At 46.9% G+C, this 25,393-nt stretch overlaps 1 protein-coding gene across 1 annotated transcript in view; it reads right to left on the bottom strand.

Annotated features, from left to right (window-relative positions):
* Window positions 1-25,393, bottom strand: part of COL6A3 (collagen type VI alpha 3 chain) — a 107,597-nt gene that overhangs the window by 12,915 nt on the left and 69,289 nt on the right. The window contains exons 32-42 of the mRNA XM_088467745.1: window positions 25,312-25,344; window positions 25,180-25,216; window positions 24,768-24,779; window positions 21,519-22,012; window positions 20,103-20,199; window positions 17,328-18,023; window positions 14,301-14,403; window positions 11,819-11,907; window positions 7,791-8,081; window positions 3,505-3,585; window positions 1,527-1,697 (exon numbers count right to left, since the gene is read on the bottom strand). Coding sequence (XP_088323871.1) covers window positions 1,527-1,697; window positions 3,505-3,585; window positions 7,791-8,081; window positions 11,819-11,907; window positions 14,301-14,403; window positions 17,328-18,023; window positions 20,103-20,199; window positions 21,519-22,012; window positions 24,768-24,779; window positions 25,180-25,216; window positions 25,312-25,344 — 2,104 coding nt within the window. The remainder of the gene's footprint in view (window positions 1-1,526; window positions 1,698-3,504; window positions 3,586-7,790; window positions 8,082-11,818; window positions 11,908-14,300; window positions 14,404-17,327; window positions 18,024-20,102; window positions 20,200-21,518; window positions 22,013-24,767; window positions 24,780-25,179; window positions 25,217-25,311; window positions 25,345-25,393) is intronic.

The following is a 25,393-nucleotide window of genomic DNA, read 5'->3' as shown; positions in this document are numbered from 1 at the left end:
GGGGTGGTGCCGGGGGAGGGGAGCTGAAAAACGCAGGTGCGTCTGACCGTTTGAACGCCGTTTCAGGGGCATGTATATATTATCCATAGCGATTGCACTCGCAGCATGAGTGCTCTCTGCGTGTCAGGAGAGCTGTAGTGTTTGCAGCTGGTCAGACCTGCCATAGATGCTGCGTGACTGCTCGATGTTACCAATGTTTATGCAGGAGTACGGCATTGGACGGATATGAGAAGGCGGCAGTGAGCGTCTTTATGTCGGCTGTGCTTTGAAAAGCATTAGCATATTTTAGCAACTGAGATCCATAAGCGATTGCAGTTGCAACTGCATTTGTGTCCGCTGCTGTATCAGGCCCTGACAGTGTACCGGGCAGTGTTAGAATCAGGCATTTTTACTCAACCCTCTTTTTCGCTATACTATTAGAATTACTGGTCCCCTTTCTTGGGATCCCCAGCCAGGGGTGCCGAGAGGGCCTGTCTGGGAGCCTGGACTGCCAAGGAGACCAAGATGATTTGCCCATGCTGCCGTCGGCGGGAGGTGAACCATGTAAAGATGGCCTCCGCATTTAGAATGGGCCATGGCCCCACAAACTTAATCACACACCTTATTACTAGGACCCAATAGATCTAACGGTCTGTCTCTGGCATTTTGAGACGCAGCTTCACCCCCCCCCTCTGGCTCATTGTATTGGTAAATACTTCTGAGACTACTGCTGATGTACAAACAAAGAGGGAGAACCTGGGGTACTAAGTGAAATAAGGACTTAAGCTGTGTACACACTTTTTCGATTACAGGCTGATCAGGTAAAACTGTCCCGATCAGCCGTGCAGTCTGTCCCCAGTGTGACCCCATCAGCCGCGTACACACTGTGCAGACATAGCACAGTGTGTACGGGCTTCTATGGGATCGGGAGGTCGAACTGCTAAATATTAATCAGTACATAAGATGCGACCTCCCGATCCCGACCGTTGCAAAAGCGTTGTTTATTGGTGAACGCTCCTGCATCGGGACAGAGTACACACCTATACAATCCAACGGCGGTATTTAATGAATGGCCCGATGATTGTATAGGTGTGTACCCAGCTTTATACGTGGCAGTACACTTATAGGTTCAGGAGCTGGCTGACATTACTGTCAATACTTTGGATCCCTCTTCTTGTCAACTAGGGTGATTGAAAGTCCAAATCTTGCTCCCCCTGTGTGTTAATCCAGCCTTATGCACAAAAGCAGTCAGCAGGTACTATGTTTAACTAAGAATGTGAATCACTGCCCTGTTGCTGAGGATGACTGATGGGTGGGTTATGATGATGAGGAATGGTGTTCATGCTTAGGGGTGTCATGCAGAACAAGGAGTAGAACAGAAAAGCTACATGTAGGCTCCATCCCTCAGGCGGCCTCTGGCTGCTGTAAAATATAAAAGCCTGTGGGAGGAAACGGTCCGCAGACCTTTAACATAGTTACTTCGTTAAAATAGTTATTTCAAGGGAAAGCGAGTAGCAAAAGAATACACCCCCTTGTCTGATACTTACATGTCCTTTGACACCTACTGATGCATTCAGCTTCTGTGTCAAATCTATTGGCATTGCCACCACACCCACCATACCAAATCTGAGTGCAAATCTTGTTTGTCTTGTCAAAGAACCATTTAACCTCATTCTGCTTGCACTGGGTGCCCATGTCCAGATCTAGCTCACAAGGATCTGTTAAAGTGGAATTTTAGAGAGTGTACAAAGAGTTACAAGGTGAACAGGTGAAGGCTGGGCTTACCACTAGGTTAACCATGGGAGGGCTTGTATCACCGATGATGCTAGAAAGCAACCTGCAAACAAGCCCCTGCAACCGGCGAATTACAAGAGGGCTTACATTGTGTGTGCGTAAATTATCCATCAAAGTCTAGCACTGCTTTTATAGTGATCTCTGCTGAGACCGAGATCTTTTATAAACTCTATCTAAACCCTTACTGCCAGATGCAGATATGGCAACGATACATAACTGCTGGGTTCCAAGCAGATGAATCATGGGCTACAGAGGATACTACATCTTCAGCACGTTTTCACCATTAAATAATATGTTTATAAGTGAAGGGAAATGCGTCACATTCCAGGCTCTGAGAGTGTCTAAGTGCCATCACCATGTGATTTGAGTCTTACTTTGGCATCTCTGCCTGAATAACCCAGGGATACAAAGTCCTGATGTGCTCTTGTGTCTTCTAGAGGGAAAGTAAAACATCCTTGCCATGGCATCGGAGCAGCAAATGGCTATTAGCATGTTAGGTGAGATTGCCAATAATGAGGAAAACATGGTCTATATACCAGTAGCACATTATATTTACATGCCCAGGTCACATTTAGTTACATCATTTGTGATAACTAATAATTTCTCTGAAACTTTCTTGGAACATAAAATGCAGCCAGGAACTTTCAAAAATAAATATATTTATTTATTACCAGTTTTTTTCACCTTTAATAAAAGCTATACTACTTATATAGTCATAAACCGTCATCAGACAATACCAGCAGCAAGGCCCCATACCCACCGTTGTCAAAAGCAAAATGCAAAAAAGGTACGGAGATGGAATCTATCAGTTCTAAACAGTGGCGGCTCCAGAGGTGCGGCTGCAGCACAGTCCAAGATTCAAATAAGGATACCACACCAACTGCCACTCCAAACCCTCACTGGCAGTTGGTGTGTCTCCCCTATTTGAATCTTGGACTGCATTGCAGCCCCATCTATGGAGCCGCCACTGGTTCAAATGACCCCATCACCAATTGTGCTTGCAGTTAGGACCTTGTGTGGGGTGACAGCAATTCCTGAAAGCTCCATCTACATGTGCTCTTTGAAAGTGAATGTAGTGCGGTCAATGGACTGTTCTACACTGACTACAACCCCTACCTGCACAGACATTAAGTGCAAGCTCTTGTTGCCAGAAGGTACCCAGCCTATTTGTTTCCTTTCTAATGTTCTTTTTTTTTCTTGTTTTGTTCATACTGTGCCTGTTTATGTACCGTGCTGCGGAACCTTTGTGGCACCATATAAATGAAGGATATTTACAGGGGCGTGACTAGGTATTTGAAGGTCCCATAGCAAGGGCCCCTATGTACCACCCAATGGTGAATAATATATATAACACATGTAACTCTGACAAGGAAGATGGGCCCCCCTCAGCTCTGGGCCCCATAGCAGCTGCACCCCTTGCACCTATGGTAGTTGCACCCATGGATATTAATAATAATTGGGGAAATTGGTTGTGATGGGATTTCATGTTTCTTAACTACATTACAATCTACTGTAAATGCTAAACTTGTTTGTATGGTTCTAGAGTGTGGTAAATGTACCGTGTTGGTCAAACAAGGAATATTACTCCTTTTTAGGCACAATACAGGCACCTTTATTATCTGAACTCGTTATCTCAATATTTCTATGGTGAGAATATTTTATTTGGATCCACTTCAGAACACAAAAATAGCACAATTAATATAATCTATACAATTCCTTCCCATCACTCACCTATTGTAGGGGTATCCAGAGGGTCTGTGCTCACTATCTTCTCAGGGCTCGCCTCATCATTAGGCTCCAGCTGAGAATTACCTGGAAGACCGAAATGAGCATGGTTGGACATTGTGCTTTCTGTGCCAGGGATCGTTCACATGAGAATTTGCTTTTGTCGCGTTCCATGTGGCGGGCAGCAGGATTAAAATGTGAATCAGTGGACGGTGCGTCACCAGTGCCACTGCCTAAGGCGCAAGACCAAGGGGGCGGCTCAGTTGTTGAAGGTACCATTTTTACTTTGCCTGCATGGGCACCCTGCTACCTAGAAAGGGCACGTCCATATCACGTGCCCAGCACCGACCTTCATGTGCCAGGGGTGTAGGGAGACTGCATGAACTTTTAAAGACAAACTCCCACTATCTAAATCAGGGAACCTTTTTTCTGCCGAGGGCCATTTTGATAAATATAACATTATTCACGGGCCTGGTACAGACCACGGCCCCTCTGTATTACATAACAAGGGGCGGGATCACAATCGCTGGTGACTACACCAATGCCTGGAGCATCCTGAGGATGCTCCGGGGAGCTGTAAGGGCAGCAGTGTGACCATCTGATGCATCCTAAGCATGCTCCAGGCGGCACTGCTGCATAGATTCTGGCTGCCGGATGCCATTTTTCGCACCCTGCTAGCCAGATGAAACTAGCAGAAAAAGCTCCGAGGGCCAGACTAAATGATTCCGAGGGCCTTATACGGCCCCCGGGCCTGACGTTCCCCATACCTGATCTAAATGAAGGGAGACAGAAGAGAGGAGATTAATTCCCTAGTATGTGCGGGGATGCTCCTGGCACTCGGTTACATTGTTGAGTCTAGATTTGTGTAGGCGTGCTTGTTGGCTGGAGCCTATGGCTTTGTGTGTGGGGGGGGGGGTGTTTTGAGGGCCATTTTGCGGATCTGTGTCAGTCTTCATCTTGAGTTATCCTCTTTTAGTTTGGGTGTTGTACTATTAGCTTTTGTGGCGAGACAGCATGGTAGCAGTTGCTATCTGCCTTTTAGAGCTTGGGGTGCTCTCCCAACCAATACACGGGTTTGGCTGATTCAATCCTACTGGGGTCAGTGGCACCAAACCACCAGTTCAGGAGGACCTTTTGTGTCATTGGATTAGTAGGTGGATACTTTGAGTTGGGGTGACGGGTTGGCATTTGTTATTACAGATGGAGATATTGCTTAGTGGGGTCGATAAATCTACTTCCACCATACTTTATCCTCTTGTTTTCCTATTCTGATCGCTACTTTGTTATAAATAAATTAAGATGACCTTTCTTTTCCCCATATTCAGTATATGCCTCTGTGTCGTTATTTTTTATTAAGGTTAAGCGTCAGGTGTTTACCTTGCAATAAGGGAGTAGATGATAGGGAGTTTAAAGATTATTTACAATGATTGATATTAATTTTCCTATTCCCTTCTGTTTGGAAAACAGCAATTCAAATTATCAGCTTTAAGGGGGCTATTTGTTAATGTGTGAAACTTTACAAAACATCAAAGGCTTCAGGACTTTGGCCCTCATTCAGAGGCGGTCGGAGGATGCAAGCGGTCGCTCAGAAACTGGGCGGCCGCTTGCATCCTGACCGGCCGCCTCTGTTTCAGTCGTTAGGTTTTGGGTTTACACCCACAGCTCTAACGACCGCTAGGGTGATGGTCGCGATGGTCATAGACCATCGCGACCATCGGGGCTTACGACGAGACCCTAGGGTAGGGTTTCACTTGTCGTAAGCCCCGGAGAGCTTCTGGCTCTGTCAGAGCCGGAAGCTCTCCACTGACATCACTAGTGATGTCAGTGGGGCCTCCCCCAAACGCAGGCGTTCCCATGCGAACACCTCCGTTTGGGCTGCCACCCCCCCCGGCCCACCTTCCAAACGGGGCGAGCTGTCAATCAACATCGACAGCTCGCCCCCTTTGGAAAGAGACCCGCTATGACCGGTGCTGTCGGTCGTAGCGGGTCTCACGCATGCGCATGAAGGAGCCGGCTCCCTCGTGCGCATGCGCACTGGACAAACATCGAGGCGGCCGAGCCCTTTGTGTGCTGACTCCTTGTTTTTGCTGTAATGATCTGACTTAAGGCGGGTATCCACTTATAGATATACAAACGAGCGGACAATTATGACATTGCTGTCGTGCTCTCATTTGTATATCTAGTGATGTGCCTAGACTGAACGTTTACTCGTTCAGTCCAGGCACATCCCTCATCCCCGCACATGCTAAACCTGACGAGATCGTCAGGTTGACCAGCATGTACGGGCGATGTCGGATGTCGGAAGCGACCAGCGGGCAAGTGCGTCGCTGGTCGCTTCCGACCAAAACATGCCCGATGCATGCACGATTTGCAAGCGATTGCACGATAACGACGTCGTTATCGTGCAATCGCTTGGTTAAATCTCTAAGTGGATACCCCCCTTTAGGCTACTCCCGCTGCGGATGTGAGCTGGCATTTCTTAGTCCTAAAATGAGTCATTCATCTGTGCGGGGAAAATGAAGCCAGGATGCGATGGATTTGAGGCAAATGCTCACAGATGTTTTCCTCATTTAAGGACTTACTTTGCAGCTAATGAAGATGCATGTTAAAGGTCCCGAGTCGCCTATACAGAGATGAGACAGCCATTTTGTGACGCCACGAGAATCCAGCATCAATTTATTAGGAACTAATAGCATATGAATATTTCAATGTGAAAATAAACTTTAAACTTTAGTTTGTAGTTAATGAAGACTGCTATATCACTACTATTATTAATGCTATAACAACTGTATTTATATAGTACAGGCCTGGGCCCACTGCAGGAGTGTGATGGAGCCTCTAAGCGCCGTTCCCACCACAATGTCTACTCCAACCCCTGCCAAGGGCAGAGTACTTCCATACATTACATACTTTCCCACTCTCCTGGATTTGGGTGAGAGTGTCCCGTCCCCTGGGAAAGTGGGCAAGTCTCCTGGATCTCACCTCTTTCAGGGTAAAGTAGATGGGGCAAGGGGCCCAATGACACAATTCGCTATGAATCGGGTCATTGCGGCCCCGCCCCATGGAGAAGAATGGGCGTAAATTGTGGTAAAACAACAAGGGGGCGTGAACTGTGATGATGCAATTTGCTGTGCCACGCCCCCTACCCACCCACCTGGACCTCCCTCTTCCAGAGAGGGACTTGCCGTTGCCAATGAAGGCAAGTGCGACCTGGCACATTAGTCTGAATTAGGCTGGCCGACAGAGGAGGAAATCGCGATCGTCCCAGGGTAAGTATAAACTATCCTATTTATTACCCTAACCCTCCTTTAGGGTGCCTAACCCTAACCTCCCCCCCCCGTGCCTAACCCTAATCCCCCCCTCTAAGTGCCTACACCTAACCCCCCCTTCCCCACCGCCTAAACCTAAATCCCCGGGGGGGGTTGCCTAACCCCTACCTCCCCCTGGGGTGCCTAACCCTAACCCTCCCTCCCCCTTGCCTAACCCTAACCTCCCGGGGGGGTGCCTAACCGTAAGTCCCCCCCGGGAGCCCTAAACCTAACCCTCCCCCGCGGCTGCCCTCAGCGGCGCCCGGCATCCGCTCGATCGGGATGCTGGGCACCGGTCTCCCGGCATCGGTAAAATGAAAGGCGTCTAGATTTAGATGCCTGTCATTCGTCCCTCATCGGAATTAAATTGCCTGGAAGCCAGCGGTCGGCAAATGCCTGGATAAGTGAATTTTGAGGCCAGACTTTAAGCTAGATGTTCCTCTGGGATTGGGCTCCTGAGCCCCACATCTGTTGCATGGACTGATATGGTTGTAGATATGCCCTAGGCCTATGGCATCAGCAAAGCATGCATCGCTGTACAGAGAATGTTTATTCCAGCACGTTAATCCCTGCCTCAGTGGTCATAGGCTCTGCCTGTTATCTCCCAGTATGTCAGCCAGCATCTCCTTCTATAAACTAAACACTGACAGAGGGCACAAGCACAGCATTTTAGAGATTCTTCACTGTAGTACTTTAGAAACAATCACAGCGACAGAAGTTATGTTTTAACAGGACAGCAGCAGTGCATGTTATATTATATATCCCTAACAATGGGATTATTCCTGGGATTTACTACGTTGCTGAAAATACCGTCTAATTTTATGATGGAACAATCTAAGTACTCTCTGTGTGAGTCATCCCTTATAAAGTCTATTTCCAAGTTTTACTAATTTAATTTAACAGTCTCCACTGCACTTAAACTCTTTTGTCTGTTAAACTGACTCATAAATGAGAAGATTAGAGCGCACAGAAGCTCAAACTTACTGGTAATAAATGTTGCTTGGTCAGTGACCACACCAATGCCCGTGTGCTGCCCTGTAACGGTGACCTGGTAAAGGTGTCCACTCTCCAGTCCTCCCACCAGCCTCTCAGTGCCAGTTACATTCTGTTTAAGGACTAGAGTCTGGTCAGGCAGTGATGAGACGCTCAGCTCATAGTCATGGGTCCTCAGGGGATCGGCGCTGGCCCAGCTCAGGCTGACGCTGTGCTCCGTTACTTCGGTGACTTGCAGGTCACTCCCTGACATGGTTGGAATTTCTGGAGTCAGGGTATAATCTTAGGAGAAGCAAAAAAAAGTTTAAATGTAGTCATTTATATAGCGCACACATTGGACCTCATTCAGAGTCTCTCGCTAGATGCGATCGCTCACCCCAGGGTATGCAAATTTGTCAAAGTGACGCCACGGGAAGCGATCGCTCGCCAAGGCATAAGCACCTCCACCATGTCTTAGTGAGCGGCCAGCGTACACCCAATCGCACAGGCAGAGCCGCCCACCAGCACACGTCATCTCCAGGAAGTGTATTAAAACATTGGTACATTTAGGACAATCGGAAGCGATCGCAGCGCTTGTGGTTGCCTTACCCTACCGCAAGCACTGCGAGGACTTCAGTGCAAAAAGCAAGCATGTGACGTGTACTATGACGCTGCCTGTTAATTATGCAAGCTTTAAAAACGGCGTTGAAACACTCAGGCACGCCTGCGTTCGCATCTCCACTCCACCGTTATTAGTGTCCTGCCCCTGTTACCACCCACAAACGGCCTCCCTGTCTCTCATTACTGGGCGAGCGAGCGGCCTGTGAGCGCAGAGAGTACACACTCACACAGAACGATGTGTGCACTTGCGCGTATGCAAACCATCGGGCCGCTTGCGAGCGCACAGCGCTAGCGAGAGACTCTGAATGAGGTCCATATTCCGTAGCGTTTTATAGACAATATATATCAAACATTCACATCAGTTCGTGCCCCAATGGAGCTTACAATCTGTCTTCCCGACCACATTCACGCACATGCACACGGTTAAAAAAAAAATTGTGCGTCAGAAGCCAATTAACCTATCAGTATGTTTTTGGGCTGTAGGAGGCAATCAAAGAAAGCTCACTGAATCAAATGACAAAAAATGTTCTGACCTTGAAAATGTGTAGTATATATTCATATAAATATATTTCTAAAAAGTTGCAAGAAGTTATTAGAGCTACAGATATCTGCAATCAGGCTGGATATTCATGATGATGGCTGAATTGCTTTTCTTTTTGAACAATGAAATGTGAATTCCCATGTAGGAACAAAGGTCTTGATTCAAAGATGATGGATTACTCCCATGGTGTAAGATCAGCGCATGTGCATGATTAAAATGCTGCGTCTATTTGGAGGCATGGATGGGGCAGCGATGGCCAGCATGCTAAGGTCAGTCTCTGCATCTTCCGATGCAGCAACAACGGTCCCCACAGCGTTAAAATACCGGCCATCCTGAGTAACGTGAGGGTTACTTAGATGGCCGATGGTCACGCAGATGATCCGATGGTGATCTTTGTACCTAGCAGCGGATCAGAGAACCCGGCAGGAGACGTCTATTTAGACAAGATGCCTCCTGCAGCATTAGAGATGCGCGGTTCAGTTTTCCTGAAATACGAACACACCCCAAAATGAGGGGTTCCGAATCAAGTCCTAGTTTGGAATTGCTTTGGGGTTCCGAGTCGAACCGAGTCCTGGTTCGGTTTTGCAATCAGTTCGGAACTTAGATTTAAAAACTAAACTCAGATTTTGGATTGAATGTGTAAACAAGGCTTAAAACGAGTTTTATGAAATTTTTTAATCGATTTTTAATCAATTCTCATCACTTTTTTAGGGATCCAAAACCGAATCAGAACCAAAACTCTTGAGGGTGGTTTTGCCAAGACCAAAACATGTTTATGAATTAGAACCAAAACACGGGAGTCAGCCCACATCTCTACTTATCATATTATTGCACCTGCGCTAAGTACAAAGTCCATCTTTGAATCAGGCCCAAAGTGCATAGTTGAGGACAGATACCCGATCTCCAGGACCTCAGAGACAGCAGAGAAATGTTGTGTCTTCTGACGGGACCGGCATGACCTGGACAGATTTGGATGCAGGCTTTGATCGTGAAATGAGTGTACCTACAGGTAGTTAGGAACTCACAAGCATGAGCGAGATTTTGCTTTGTGGGATGAGATTATTTAAATGACATCCAAGGTGTACAGAAGACGCTTTCAGGGTGGTGGAGGTCTACAGATTGTTTCTCCTTGCAAAAGCACGGGCTGTTACTGTACATGTCCTTGGAAGCAATGGAAACCAGGCTTTATAGGGGAAAGAACATTTGTAGGCCGATTTCGAACAATGGGCATGATTTCCTACGGATCGCTATTGCGTTCGCAGCTGCGATTACGCACGCAGTCCTGCTATGAAAATATGCTAATGTTTGCAATCGCAAAGCCAGCATAGAGACGCCCACTGCCGCTAGCTCACATGCGTAGTACCTCGCCGTCCTGCGTATACATCAGTAACATCGGAGCTCACGCGCAATTACAGCTGCCCTGACCTGTCTCAGAAATTGCAAGTCTCCTCGCACGCAGTAAGTGCTCAAGCTGCGTATGCCGTCGCAGTAGCTAATTTATGCACGCCCAAGTAGCGGTGTTCAAACAGACAGGCTCGTCTGCGTTTTTTCATACTACTATCCCATTATCACCCCCAAACGCTGACGTCCCGTCACTTACTCTGCGATGGCTTTCTTTCTGTGTTCGTGGTCACAGAGCGATCGCAATGCTAAGAAGTATTTTAGGAGAACGGCAATAGTTGAAATAAATGGAGAGGTGGAACCACAGTGATATTAGGATGTAGGAGTTATGGAATCGGTATGGAATCCCGGCTGCCGCATGGCCGGCAGTTCGATACCCTGCAGCCCGACAGATCAGCAGAGGCCGGCAGCGGAAGCCCGACAGCGCTGGAAATCCCGATCGTCCCTAAGGTAAGTATAACCTAACCTAACCCCCCTATCCCTCCTTAGGGGTGCCTAACCCTAACCTCCCCCCCAAGTGCCTAACCCTAATCCACCCTCTAAGTGCCTAAACCTAACCCCCCCTTCCCCGCTGCCTAAACCTAAGTCCCCAGGGGGGTGCCTAACCCTAACCTCCCCCCAGGGGTGCCTAACCCTAACACTCCCTCCCCCTAGACTAACCCTAATCTCCCCGGGGGTGCCTAACCCTAACCTAACCCTCCCCCCCGGCGGCTGTCCGCTCGCGGCGCCCGGCATCCCTTCAATCGGGATGCCGGGCGCCGTTCTCCCGGCGTCGGGTAAATGACAGGCGTCTAGATATAGACGCCGGTCATTTATCCCACGCCGGGATAAAGCAGCTGGTTTCCCGACTGCATACCGGAGTTACATTTCTAAGTAATACAACATTCGTATGTCCAGTCAGACCCAAAAAATGGTGAGAAGAGCAAATTTACTCTAACAGTTCCAAAATCCAGAAGAGGGACAGATTTTCGGGAGTAAAACAAAAAAAGAGCAGGTAACTGTGCACCTGGACAATGTACCCACGCTGCACTGCAGGTGGGGAGGATGTAACATGTGGAGAGAGATTTAGGGGTATTTTGCCCATATCAACCAATCAGATACTACTTAATATTTAACGAACACCTACTAAAAGATAATAGCTAGAATCTGATTGGTTGATATGGCCAACATCTCCACTTCTAAAAACCCGCACTTTAGTAATTATACCCCTTAGATGTAAGAGTATCCAAACTGAACTATTAATTGCAGTGAAAAAATAAACCTGCCCAGCATCTGTGGGCTACATGCAAATGCAGCCGGTATTTACCCTGCAGCAAATATAAAATAAGTGTATTGGCAGCCCTTGCATTGTAACATGGCTTGTTCCAGATGCAAAGTTGCCGCCAACTTAGAATCAGCCCCAGAATGGTAATTATATAGAGGGTGAAAATGTGACACAACTGTGATTACCCAAACAGGACACAAGTAAGTTAGTTACCTGCAGGGCTGTTGGTGCTGGCACGCGCTGTCATGACCTCGGGTTTCTTACTGGCCAATAGCTCATCAGGGACTACAGTGCTGTCTGCCCTGTGGGACATAAGATCAAGCAGGAACAATGGGGTTAGTTATATAACAGTGGAATTTCGGGACAGTTTACTGTATTTACTAACAAAACACAAAAGGAAAAAAAATTCTGTCAATGTCGACCTTGTAAAATAACAATCAAAGCTAATTGCTAATATGGGTTACTGCAATTTTGCACATTCTCAGTAAATCCCCTCCGGGATACATATATTCTATTTTATATATAGATATAAAGCAGTTTAGTGCATAATGGGCCTGATTAAGAGCCGCTGCGTCTGTTGGCAGAGTTGCGGCTGCGGCGATATGCAAATTCTAGCGTCAGCCTTCCCCTGGTGCAGTAGGCAGCGTCTGAATGTGCAAGGCCTGAAACGCCCACTTTCAGAGTCTCTGGGCCTAACTCAGACCCGCTCGCGAGCGGGTCGATGTTGGCCCAGTGCGCATGCGCACGACGGAGGCGGCTCCGTCGTGCGCATGTGCGAGAACCGGATAGCGACGGGCAAGCCGTCGCTCCGTGTCTCGCTACAAAGGGGGCGTGCTGTCGATGGTGAGTGACAGCACGCCCCCTTTGGTGGGCGTGCCGGGGGCGTGGCTGCCCAGACGGAGGCGTTCCCATGGGAACGCCTACCGTCTGGTGCCGGCCCCACTGACATCACAAGTGATGTCAGTGGGAGTGCTCTCAGCCCTGATAGAGCCAAAAGCACTCCAGGGCTTGCGGCAACGAGACCCTACCATAAGGGTCTCGTCGCAAGCCCGATGGTCGCGATGGTCGCGAATCAGGGCCTCTGTACGCTGTAACACCGCCGGTGATTAGGGACATGCCACCATCGGCGCACCATCAGCACTTGCCCAGGCAGGTGCAGCTTCTCCATCTGAACATGGCCTCTGCCTGCAGCTCTATGCCTGGCAGTGCAGCGGCATTCACTGGCATGTCCTGTATTTATTTAGTACATACCAAAGCAGGCAGGAATTTCCTGCATACACAAGACTGCGCTGAAATAGGGTTTGCATTTTGCAAATTTGGTGGATTTACCCCTACCTCTAAAGTAGCTTCTAATGGAATAATTAAAATCTTAATTGAACTATTCATTGTTAAAATATAACACAGGTTTCCAGATTTGTCTCGTCTGATCTTAAAAAGCCCTTAGTACAGGGGTCAGGGAACTTTTTTTAACTTTTACCCCAAAATATATTTAGATACGCCGACGTTACCCCCCTGATTTGAAAGGAAGGAAATCATACAGTAGTTCCCCCATATAATGTCCCTGTAGTAGTGCCCCCATATAATGCCCCTGTAGTAGTGCCCCCATATAATGCCATTGTAGCGGTGCCCCCCATATAATGCCCCTGTAGTAGTGCCCCCATATAATGCGCCTATAGTGCCGCTTGTACAAAAAAAAACCCACTTACCTTAATCCCGCTCCTGCATCCGTCGTCACCCTGTCCGCACGGTTGCACATGGAGAGAGGCGGAAGCTGGAGTTCAGAAGAGAACTCCAGCCTCCGGCTAACGCGGTGCTGCAGGGAAGGAGCCGGGCGCCCGCTGGTAATTACATCTCAGCGGGCGTCCGGCTTAGAGCCTCCCTGCGGCATAGCCGGGTATGCATATGAATCATTCTATATTATAGAACAGTGTTGGCTAACCTTGACACTCCAGCTGTTGTGGAACTATATATCCCAGCATGCCCTGCCACAGTTTTAGCATGCCCTAATAGCAAAACTGTAGCAGTGCATGCTGGGTTATGTAGTTCCATAACAGCTGGAGTGTCAAGCTTAGCCAACACTGTTATAGAATGATTCATATGCATGCCTGGCTGTCCGTCCATTACCCCCAGGAATTTCATTTTTACCCCATGTGGGGTAATTTACCCCTGTTCCCTGACCACTGCCTTAGTAAGTACTGCAGTGGCACCATTCAGCTCTACATAAGACAGCAATGTGACTACACCTCTCCCAAACATCTGATTAGCTGCGTTCTCATATTCTAGCATCTTTGTTCTTACTTCCATTTAATTCCGAGCTCGTCAGTACAGGCCTGTATACTAAACTCTTACTCATAATTGTTCTTTCCTCATGTAGAGCAGAGGTAGGCAACCTGCTTCTCTAGCTGTTTTGGAACTGTGGAACTGTGGGGAAAGTGTATCAAACCTTCTAAAGGGTGGAGGGTAGAGAAGTTGACCATGGCAAGCAATCAACTTCAAGCTAGCATTTATCAAATACATTCTATAAAATGATAGGCAGAAGTTGATTGGCTGCATTGGGCAACTTCCACTCTTTAGAAGCTTTGATACATTTCCCGTAAGTCCAACTGCCACCCAGGAGGCTAGAGAGTCACATGTTACCTACTGCTGCTCTGGGCTTCAGCTGTTATTGGCTAATGAAGAATCACGGCACACTCACTCGTCTTTGGGATTCTCATCCTCTGCAGTTCTTGGAGGCTGGTCATTCTGGAACCAAGCACAGTGCTTCTGGATTTCGGGAGACAGATGGAATGCGTTCTCACCTGTGAGTAAGCAAGAACAGGAAGATAAAAACAGATGATGGATACAAAGACAATTTCATGTTATAGTTGTGGCTCTGCCCAGTGCATAGTAAGGGCTTATAAACACACTAGACACGATTTTATTAAAGTGCTTGTTACATTTTGCCATGTGTGCTCACACTCAGATCACTGGTGGTGATCATAGGGGTAACAAGTAGGCAGTGATAACACAATTTCCCTTCATCAATACATTCAGGGGATGTGGTTAATATACCGACACCCAGGATGCCAACTGCGCCGGAATCCCAATCAGCGCGGGAGGCCCGGGCGATGGAAGCCCGATGTGGCTGGAGATGCCTACGCCGGAATTCCGACAGCCGTCATCCCGCGAACGTGAGTATAGCGGGGTCGTGTTAGGAATTAAGGGGGATGGGTTAGTTTTAGGCACTTACCGGGAGGGTAAGGGCTAGGGTGCAGGGTAGGGAGGGTTAGTATCAGGGTGCAGGAAAGGAGGGTTAGGGGGTAAATAGGTCGGGATTGTAAGCATCGGGATATTATACCCAACCCTACATTCAGTGCTGGCTTTTCCCTGCACTAGCCTTCATTTACCATTCACTAGAAGTTAGCAAGTCATATTAATGCTAACAATATCCACCCTATACCGACCATCTTCTGTGTTTTGATACAACAAAATAATAGATAGTAGACAAAGTGTAACTTTCGATACACTGTATAATAGAGCTCCGATTATCCAAACGAATTAGGGCCATCCAAGGATAGTTTTTATAATCAGTTTGTTTGCATCATTGGACATATAATAAACTATGTGTGTATCTTGTTGTTTTATTGTTCATGCAGTAATTTTATGATTTAGCTTTGATGGTCTAATAAGGCACCAAGTAAATCATTTCATCAGTGGATCAAACAGGAAATACAGAAACAAAACATTGAACTGTACAATACAAACTAAATAATTATTAAAGTATAACTAAAAATAATATTTGGTTCCCATAGATCGCGTTGGGGTAACTGGCGTTTCGGATAGTTGGCAGTCAGAGTTTTAGTGTATTTAAATTGTGTTACTGAGATGAACCTGATACTGTATCTCCATTTATGTCCCATTGCAGTAAAGCTAGTAGGTAACGGCTGTCTAATATATTAACCACACATATTTTCCAGTAAGGAGATACTAGACAGTAGAACACAGTATTCCCTAGAAGTACAACCAATATAATCTTAAAGAAAAGGACTATACAGTATATTTATTTTGACACACTGACGGAACAGCAAACACCAAGGTAAGAACACTGGGCCTGATTCAGAGCCGCTCGTAAGCGGCCGCTCGTTCGCTATGAGCGATGTTCGCACAACTGCGCACGCGTATGGGTCTTAATGCGCATGCGCAAACCAGTCATTGCGGTCGGAAATCGAGCGCTCGCAAAACAGCGAGGGGCTGCTAATTTGATTGACAGAATGTACCGTTTGTGGGTGGTAACAGGGAAAGGTGCTTGAAAACGGGGGAGTGGAGATCCAAACGTAGGCGTGCCTAACGGTAAAAAGGGCGTTTAATCGGAGTGCATAATTAGTAAAGGAGCGTCATCGACCACGTCACTTGGTTTTTCTTTTAGCCTGAACTGCACGCAGTGATTGCGGTAGGAAAAACCTACCACAAGCACTGCGAGCAGTTCAGAAACCTTTCGGTGTACCCAATTAATCAAATAAATACCGGAGATGACGTGTGATGCGAACGGCAAAGGGGCGTCTTTACAAAATAGCGAGCGCATTTTTCGTTCGCTCGCTCAGACATAGAGGCGTCTACAAACCGCAATGAGCGAGCGCTCAATTTAAATAGCCGGCCCCTTTTTTGGAACGACCGTCCGCAAATAGCGTCCGGCTCTGAATCAGGCCCACTATCCCATTCTCTTCCCCCATCTACAGGAAACAGTCCCCCCCACCCTACCCCAGCTGGTGGGGGGGACTCCAATTCTTTACAAACCAGCAAATATATCCACACCTGCCCAGTTGCGGAACTTGATGCTCTATGCTCAAGGACAAGTTCTTCCAGGTCTCCCCATCTCACTTGTTGGAAGATGTATCAAGCAACTAATCAATTTCTAACAGTCATTTTAAAGACTGTACTAGATAAATGAAAGCTAGAAGCTGATTGGTTGCTATGGGCAACTTCTCCGCTTTATCTCTCTCAAAGGTTTGATACATCGCCCCACCAATATCCTCCAGCGCAACCCCCTCTTCTCAGAAGATTTCCTCTTGAGCTCCTGGTCTTTACTAGATCTCCTGTAAACAACGTCCTCACTAGATCTCTTCCTGGGCACATCCACCCTCACTAGATCTCCTCTTGTGCACATCTCCCCTCACTAGATCTCCTCCTATGCAAATCCCTCTCACTAGATCTCCTCCTGTGCAAATTCCCTCTCACTAGATCTCCTCCTGTGCAAATCCCCTCTCACTAGATCTCCTCCTATGCAAATCCCCTCTCTCTAGATCTCCTCCTATGGATATTACTCCCCTCACTAGATTTCATCCTGTGCACATCCCCCCCTCACTAGATCTCCCCCTCAGCACCTGCTCTTCACTAGATCTCCTGAGAGCACCTCCCCCCTTACCCCCTCCATGCACGACCGTACCAGCACACAGAACACAGTCAGTGCCCTAGGGTGTAGGCTCTCCATCATCTCGGTGCCTGTATTGGCTACAGCTAATTTTCTATAACGGAGCTCTCCTCCCTTCTCTGCTGGCATGCACCCTATCCTCGGGGGAACATTTCCATTGCCCCCGGGAGTTATGCCACTGCACCTATCTACATTTTGTGTGTATAGCTACCATATGACCAACTATACATAGTTACTTTGCATGGACATTCCATTCAGTACTGCAGATGTCAGGTGCAATGTACTTTTTAAAATGATGACTTTATCAGTACTTACTGCTGATGTATGCCGGCAGCTGCAACCCGAATCTCAGTAGCGTCTCCTCATGTAGCTCTGACGCCTTATCTGCCTTCTTGGAGAAAACACTTTGCGGCTCGCTAGCCAGTGGGCTCAAGTGGCCGATGTTCACCTTCTTCCCTATGCCTAGGATCACAAAGAAGAAGCCCTTGCACTTGGCCTCGACGACTGTTTGACGAAGCAGTTTGAGTTCATGAGTCTTCACTTCTCCGGTCAGTATGAGAAAGATGACCTTGAAGGTCCTGGGATTAGGCGCACTCTCGAATACATGTTCCACCATGTACTTGATGGCGCTGTTCAGAGACAGGGTTCCGTGCAGCTGAGTAATTTTCGTTTGGATAAAATCTTGAAGCTTTTCTTTGTCGGTGTACTCAGTCAGTCCAACGTCTATTCTCACAGGGGGTAAGCTAGCGTTGGCCTGGTGCTCGTAGGGGGCATGTTGGAGGACAGATATGCGTGCGTGATGGGAGGACGATTTAGGATCTGGGCTAAGCTCCAGCTGTCCCACCACATGTGACACAAACCTCTTTATATCCGCGAACTGAGCTGGATTTGTGGATTCTGAGCTGTCTAGCAGGAAGGCTAGGTCAATGTCTACATCGGTGGCAGCTGAGCGCCTCAAACGATTATCTCCCCTCTTAGCAACTCCACATTCACTGGGTGGCTCACAGACATCTATAGACAAACAAGAGAGTGCCAAATACAGTTAATTTAGCAAAAAAGATAAATAATATGCTAAAATATGTTTGTAAAGTATGTCTGTCGGTTTCACTCTGATAATGGTTGGAGAAGCTATTCTGTCCTTTGCCAGTATCTTTAAACTGTGTTTCCTGCATGCAGTGCATATTAAAGGGTGCAGTGCGCCACTTCCTAAACGCAAGGACTAAGCAACAACTTTCAGCAATAACTATAATACTACCGTAAAGTATACTTAAAGGTCTGTTTTCCAAAAATGTTCATATTGGATCCGCTTTGGCATGACATTAACTTTGTATCACAGCAGCAGAAACGTGACATTTACAGTAGTCCACCGTTGCTCAGAATGGGCAATGGAACTGCTCAGTCCTGGTCAGGACGTCTACATTGGAAAATGCAGGCACTAGCACCGGCACTCACAGAAAACAGGGGACGGAACGCCCCCGTTTCCAGGAATGCAGACTGGCTCCACCCACTCCCCGCCCCCCAATGGGCTTGTCAATCAACTATGGGGAACTGCGAGAGATCTCGCAGTAGGAGCATACGCAGTACAGATCCAGCACATGTGCCAATCTTTTAACATCAAATGTGTATGCCAACCATCCAGTTTCCGTACATCTCTAAATGATGCCCCATGTACTTTAAAAGTGTTCTCGCAGAACTACAGTGTATTTTACATTTTGTTAACACTACTAGATGCTGCAATGCTACATTGAAATTGATACAAATCAAAGTGGGAACCAGTCTGAACATGTGTGTACAAGCCCATTCACTTAAGCTGGGAGCATACCATATGATATATTGCCCCAATACGAATGGGAATGATATATCGTACACATCGTATTATGTGTACGTCCGATCCATCGTTCCTGGCCGTCGTTCATTGAATCTTCCCATTGGATGTGCTGCGCGTCCAAAGGGACAATTCAATGGACGATGAGGTGTAGCTACATGCAACATGTAAAGAGAAATTGCGGCATTGTACAGCGGATAATGCAGTGTGTACACCGGCACGATGTATCGTTACATCACTCGCTGCATCACCGGGTCACACTGTTGTATAGGTGTTACCCAGCATTACATTCATTTTTGAACAATCAGTGTCAATGCCTGGCTTTTAGGGATGGGTACAGGATGCTGGCGCTCTACATCCCGGCGGTCAGCATCCCGACAGGGTTAGGATACCGACACCTGTTAGTTGGTACCCTAACCCTGACCCTCTCTCCTCAGTGCCTAAACCTAACCACACCCTTAGTGCCTAAACCTAACCCTCCCCCCTTAGTGCCTAATTCTAACCCTCCCCCTAGTGACTAACCCTAATGCCACGTATCCACTAGACGATATAATGAACGATTGAACAATAACGTTATCGTTCAATCATTCATTATATCGTCCAATGGATATGCCGTCAACGACCAGTGATGCGCACTCCCGCTGGTCGCTGACGACGTTGGGGATGAGGGAGGGTGCCGGCACTGTACGATATCGTGAATATCATCGTTCAGTGTGTGTGCTCAGTGTCGTTAAGGACATTGAGCACACCACTGCCGGAGACACACTACACGATACCACTCATGGAGTGGATCGTGTAGTGGATATGTGCCTTTACCTTCCCCTTAACCCTGCTACTTACCTTCAGGATGCTAGCGGTCAGGATGCCGGCGCTGGGATTCTGACAGGTGTCGGGATTCCAGAGCCTGTATAGTTAGCGCTGGCATCTCAACTGTCGGGATGCTGAACGTATCCCGGCTTTTATAATGTGTAAGGGACTAATTCAGAGTTAGAAAAAAAAAAAAGGAGCAATTTGCTCCTGGAATGAACCATGTAGCTACTAGCAATGCAAGTTGTGCAAATGCATTTTTTTATTTTGCATGCAGGGAGAACACTGGCTGCTTTTGCATGTAGCAAACAAATACCGAGCCACTTTGTTTTTACACTGAACTGTAGAATTAAGCTAAAGACACAACATTCTCAGCTGCAAATCTCTGTGCACATTTTAAATCTGCTCCACCTGCGTCCAACACGGTTACAGATAACATAGCAGAAGGTCTCACTTACCCAGGCACACATGGCAGGAGAGTACCTTGCGGACAGTTTCATTCCACTGAGCTCCGGTGGCGAGTAGGACGCTATGACCCACTTCTGTGTTATTAATCTAGGAGATGAACAGGTATAAGGCTAATATCAATGAGCAGGAGTACACAAAACTTCTCTACTCTGAACGTCTCTCACAACCAATCACATTCAGCCAGTTTGTCAATATTTAAACAGTGAAAAAGTCATCTTTTGGGGAAGCTTCCTCTAACTCCTCTTCTACATCAGCAGTGTTACATAGACAAGGCACACACTACTACTGGGGCCCTAAGATGGGCCACACCTTCTGTCTCTCTTGTTAGCGCAAAAGGTAGCAAGGCTGTAGAATTCCCTACTACCAGAAGTAGCGCTGGTGAATTAACTAAATGGATTTAAAAAAATGTATTGGGTATTTTTTAATTTTTATTTTTACCAGAAATTGTTCCATGGTTTTTAATTATAATAAATAGCACGTTTGCTGTGATTGCTAAAAAGCATTAAAGGAGATAGTTTAAAATAGCTAAAAGCATAAAAGGTGTTACCACCCCCCCAGAGGAGTTTATTTTATTGTTTGCCCTATTGCAATGTTTATTAAATATAGGGTATTTCTGGAAATATAAATATATGGGGAAAAAAAATCAATGTTGCAGGACGGCGTGTGTAAGCCTATAAATTAAGTGCCTCCTTTATCAATGAGTTTTATCATTCCCAACGAGTGATAAAACTTGTTGCGTATGATAAATGGTGCTCCAGCCAATCAGCTCCCAACTGTCATTTTTCAAACAGATGACAGTTGCGAACTGATTGGCTGGAGCACCATTTATCATACGCAACAAGTTTTATCACTCGTTGGGAATGATAAAACTCATTGATAGATGAGGCACTTAATTCCTTCAAACTCCTCTCCTGTAAATAACATAATGGCAGAAACCCAACCTGTAGACAGGAAAATGTCCCAGGGTGGCCGAGTTAATGGACCGTTCTTCTGTTTGCAAGAACAATTTGTGGGCTTCTCCTATTATGTGATATACTGCACAGGGTTTGGACAATGTATTCTGTTGTACTGTTAGTAGGGCAGCTGTCTCATTTGGGGGGTTTATTTTACTTCTTATTTAACACAGCATAACTATAAAAACCTTTGAACTGTATGAACTGTTCGATACTCTACCGCACTGCCCTAAAGGTTAAATACTGTTGATTAATGATTATTAATAATGTCATGAAAACAGTAATTTACAACTTCGGCACTGGATGCACTCTGGACAGGATAAACACTTAATTTACAAGATAAAAGTTAATTTGAAAAAACTTTTGGCTGGATTCATTCTTTGCCCAGTTGATGATTTCTTACAACTTTTGTCAATGCCAAGTTCTACTCTAACGTGTGTTTCTCGCACTCACCTTCAAAGCGTTCGCCAAAGGCCTGTCTTCTCTGGCTGTCAGGAAGACGGAGGACACACCAGCATCATACAGTTTGAGTACAGCTTCATTGAGCTGCGGCGAGGCTCTAGTTACGGCGTTGCTGAAGAAGACGGCCACCTTTCTGGCTAAGAATCCCCCACGCGCCCTCTTGAAAGTGTTCCGTGCCACAAAGGACATGACCCCATCCAGGCTCCTCTGCTTGGTGTTTGTTATCAATTGCAAATTCTGGATCTCGCGAAGCAGGGCTGGCTTCTTCAGGCCTTCGGAAAAGCGAACTTCTGTGGTGACATCACTGTTGTAGGTCAGCAGAGCGACGCGGGCTCCCCTAGGGCAGTTGCTGTCTGTAATGGTCAGCTGGTTGACCATCCTCCGCACTGTCTCCATCATGTTGTTAAACTGGTTGCGGTTAACATCTGAAGAGGTGTCAATTGCAAACACAAGGTCGGTGGGGAAGACGGGGCATTCTTTTGGACCTGAGGATTGAAAGATACATCAAAGTCTGGAATGAGTACAAGTTATCAACATATATCTGTAATGTGAGTGCTATCAATATTGTCATTGCATGAAACAGCCAGATATACATAATGCAATCAATGTGAGACGCAGCAAAGACTGAAAGTAACATGACATGTAAGAACATTGAGAGCAGTGTATGATTGGAAGTGAACTGAACAATGTATCTTGTGATTAGGGATGTTCATCGACCATCGATGATTCATAATGATTCATAATCATTGATGGCTTATGGTCGATGTCGAATGCTTTTATCATCGAAAGGGGAGAGCAGTATAACAGCATAATCACATTTTTTTTTAACAAGGTGCCGGGACCCTGAGCATAGCTCCGCCCCAACACCCATGAAGCCCCGCCCCCAGGTTCTGATTGACCAATGGGCCATTCAGTCAAAGGACATGGATGACCATCAGTTGGTGAAACCATCAATGGTCATCCATTACATAATTGGTTACCATCGATGGCCACTTGCTATATCACCATCGATGGTAACCACACTGATGGCCATCAATTCTTGTGATCTCATCCAAACATGTTTGTCTACCTCCTTGTCCCAAAACATCCTGCTATTCCCCATGTGTGTACCATATCACAATGGATCATGTTAGATATAAAAACAGGTAGTAAAATCCCTTTAAAATAGAATGTAAAACTCCTCCTCCACTCAGGGGGTCATTCAGGGTGCTCCGTCGTGCGCATGCGCGAGACCCGGCGAGCGACGAGAAATAAGTCGCTCGGGGTCTCGCACCAAAGGGGACGTGCTGTCGATGGTGACTGACAGCACGCCCCCTTTGGTGGGCGTGCCGGGGGCGTGGCGGCCAGACGGAGGCGTTCCCATGGGAATGCCTACCGTCTGAGTCCGGCCCCACTGACATCAGTAATGATGTCAGTGGGAGTGACTTTGGCTCTGATAGAGCCAAAATCACTCCTGGGCTTGCGGCAGCGAGACCCTACCGCAGGGTCTCGTTGCAAGCCCGATGGTCGCGATGGTCTTTGACCATCGCGACCATCATCATGGGTGCTCGCTATAGCTGTGGGTGGTCACCCACAGCTATACGAGCGTCCAGGAGGACACTCCATTTTCATGGAGGAGGGTCCTGATTCAGAGCGAGCGTTCTGGTCAGAGCGTCCGGCTCTGAATCAGGCCCTCAGTTATTTGAATTGCATAGGTCAGGGCTTCCCAAACTTGGTTCTCAAGGCACCCAAAAAGTCCATGTTATTATTAAATTGACCGAGGTACTAATTAAGTCACCTGTGCATAAGCATGAATATTTTTAAAACCTGGGCTGTTAAGGTGCCTTCAGGACCATGTTTGGGAACCACTGGCATCGGTCTTCTCAATAAGCCTCCAGTTATTTGCTTGATAGTCCCTCTATGTTCTCCTACCCCTGCATATTCTAGCTGGGGCTTGTCAGACCTGACATATACTGTCTGTTTTATCAGACCCGCTTATTGGGCAAGTCAAAGTCAGTTCCAATACGGGCACACAGTCAGCCCTGTTCCTGCACAGAGGCCCAGAGAATACACTGGGCAGAAAGAGCACTATAGATATCAGGCCAATGGTCAATGTTCTGCAGGACCTCTGAGGTCCAACTTGGTGATGGTAAGCTGAGGAAAATAATTTATCATTATGCAAAGTTCTCATTTTCAGCTCTCTTCTAATAAGACATAAAGGAGTAGATGCACTAAGCCTTCGGCAGAGATAAAGTGGACGGAGACAAACTACCAAACAATCAGCTCCTAACTGTCACTTTTCAAACACAGCCTGTAAAGTGACAGTTAGGAGCTGTATGGTTGATACTTTATCTCCATTCACTTTATCTCTCTCAAAGGCTTAGGGCCCGATTCAGAGGCGCACGCTGTCTGCGTGCGCTCGCTCTGAATCATGGCGTACTTTTTCTTTTTCCCCCGGCCTCCAGGCCGCTCACACAGCTGTGGGTGACCACCCACAGCTTGTGAGAGCGGCCTGGCGATGGTCGCTATTATCGTGACCATCGGGCTTGCGGCGAGACCCTGCGGGAGGGTCTTGGCTCCCGCAAGCCCGAGTGGACTTCCTGCTCTAAGAGAGCAGGAAGTCCACTACTGACATCACGAGTGATGTCAGTAGGGCCGCCCACAAACGGCAGGCGTTCCTAAGGGAACGCCTACGTTTGTGCAGAAACCCCCCCTCCCAGTCTACAAAACGGGGTGAGCTGTCAATCAACATCGACATCCGCCCTGTCTTGTAGTGAGCGGCGGAGCTGCCGTCACTCGCTGGGGCTTGCGCATGCGTTTGCCGGAGGTGGCGCAGGGGCCAAACATCGACCCGCTTGTGAGCGCAATGCACTCGCTAGTGGGTCTGAATCAGGCCCTAAGTACATACTGTAGACCCCCACCTCTTAAGTGACAGGAGCTGATTGGGTGGGTACTTTATCTCTCTCCATTTTATCTCTTTCCAAGGCTTAGCCTTAGTACATCTCCCCCAATGAATGTTCCTTACAGGCCCAAATCCATGTCATTTTTTAAAAAATAGCCAAGTTTTTAAAACAAGACATGTAGGAAGACCTAGTAGCAAAGTTAGACAAGCACAGCTATTACTGTGCACCATTTATGACCTTGACCTGGTATCCCTAAATCAAAACAATGCAAAATTGTACATAATCTGGTCAATTTATAGGTTACTAACTGGGATAACTGATGTATAATAAAAGCAAGCACATTTGTCATTATACTCACCATAGCAACAAGCTGTGACATGAAGGGAGGGGGATCAGCCATTATGGAGAAAGAGACAGAGAAAATACTTAGATTAAAGAAAAACACATGATCATTTCTTGGTGTTGGGTAGCAGGCAGACATCAACTCTATCCCCTCCTGATTACTTAGCTATGTATAAAACTAAACCTTCCAAATATCTCTGTGAAAGTTACAGTTTATTCTAACTTGGCAACTTTGTTTGTTATAAGCCAATTGCAATTTAATAGTATCATCTGTTATAACGTGAACAAGATGCTCACAGCGCTGACTGCCCAACCGCTCTTTCCGGGAATAAATCTCGGTAAGAAGAGAAATGCTAAAGCTTCAGTAAGATATACAGTACTGTCATTTCAGCTGAAGTTTTGTGCCAGGAAGGTTCCCCGATACTTACGACAATTGTCTTTGATTTTCTTTACGAGAGCACATTGCTGTAAAATAACGAAAGACGAGTGTAAGAAACTTAACGAAACGTCGGGTTAATTGAGCAAAGCTGCCCCCTGGTTCTGTGTGCTCTGATACTTACATCTCTTGAGCCTCCTCTCTCTCCTTTGAGGCCCTGTGGGGGAAACGTTGTTGGTTAACGTGGGGTCTTTAATAAAATTTGT

The sequence above is a fragment of the Taudactylus pleione genome, unplaced genomic scaffold, assembly GCF_031769625.1.
Source record: "Taudactylus pleione unplaced genomic scaffold, aTauple2 ptg000074l, whole genome shotgun sequence".
Classification (NCBI taxonomy): Eukaryota; Metazoa; Chordata; class Amphibia; order Anura; family Myobatrachidae; genus Taudactylus; species Taudactylus pleione.
This window is presented reverse-complemented; position numbering and strand designations above follow the sequence as displayed.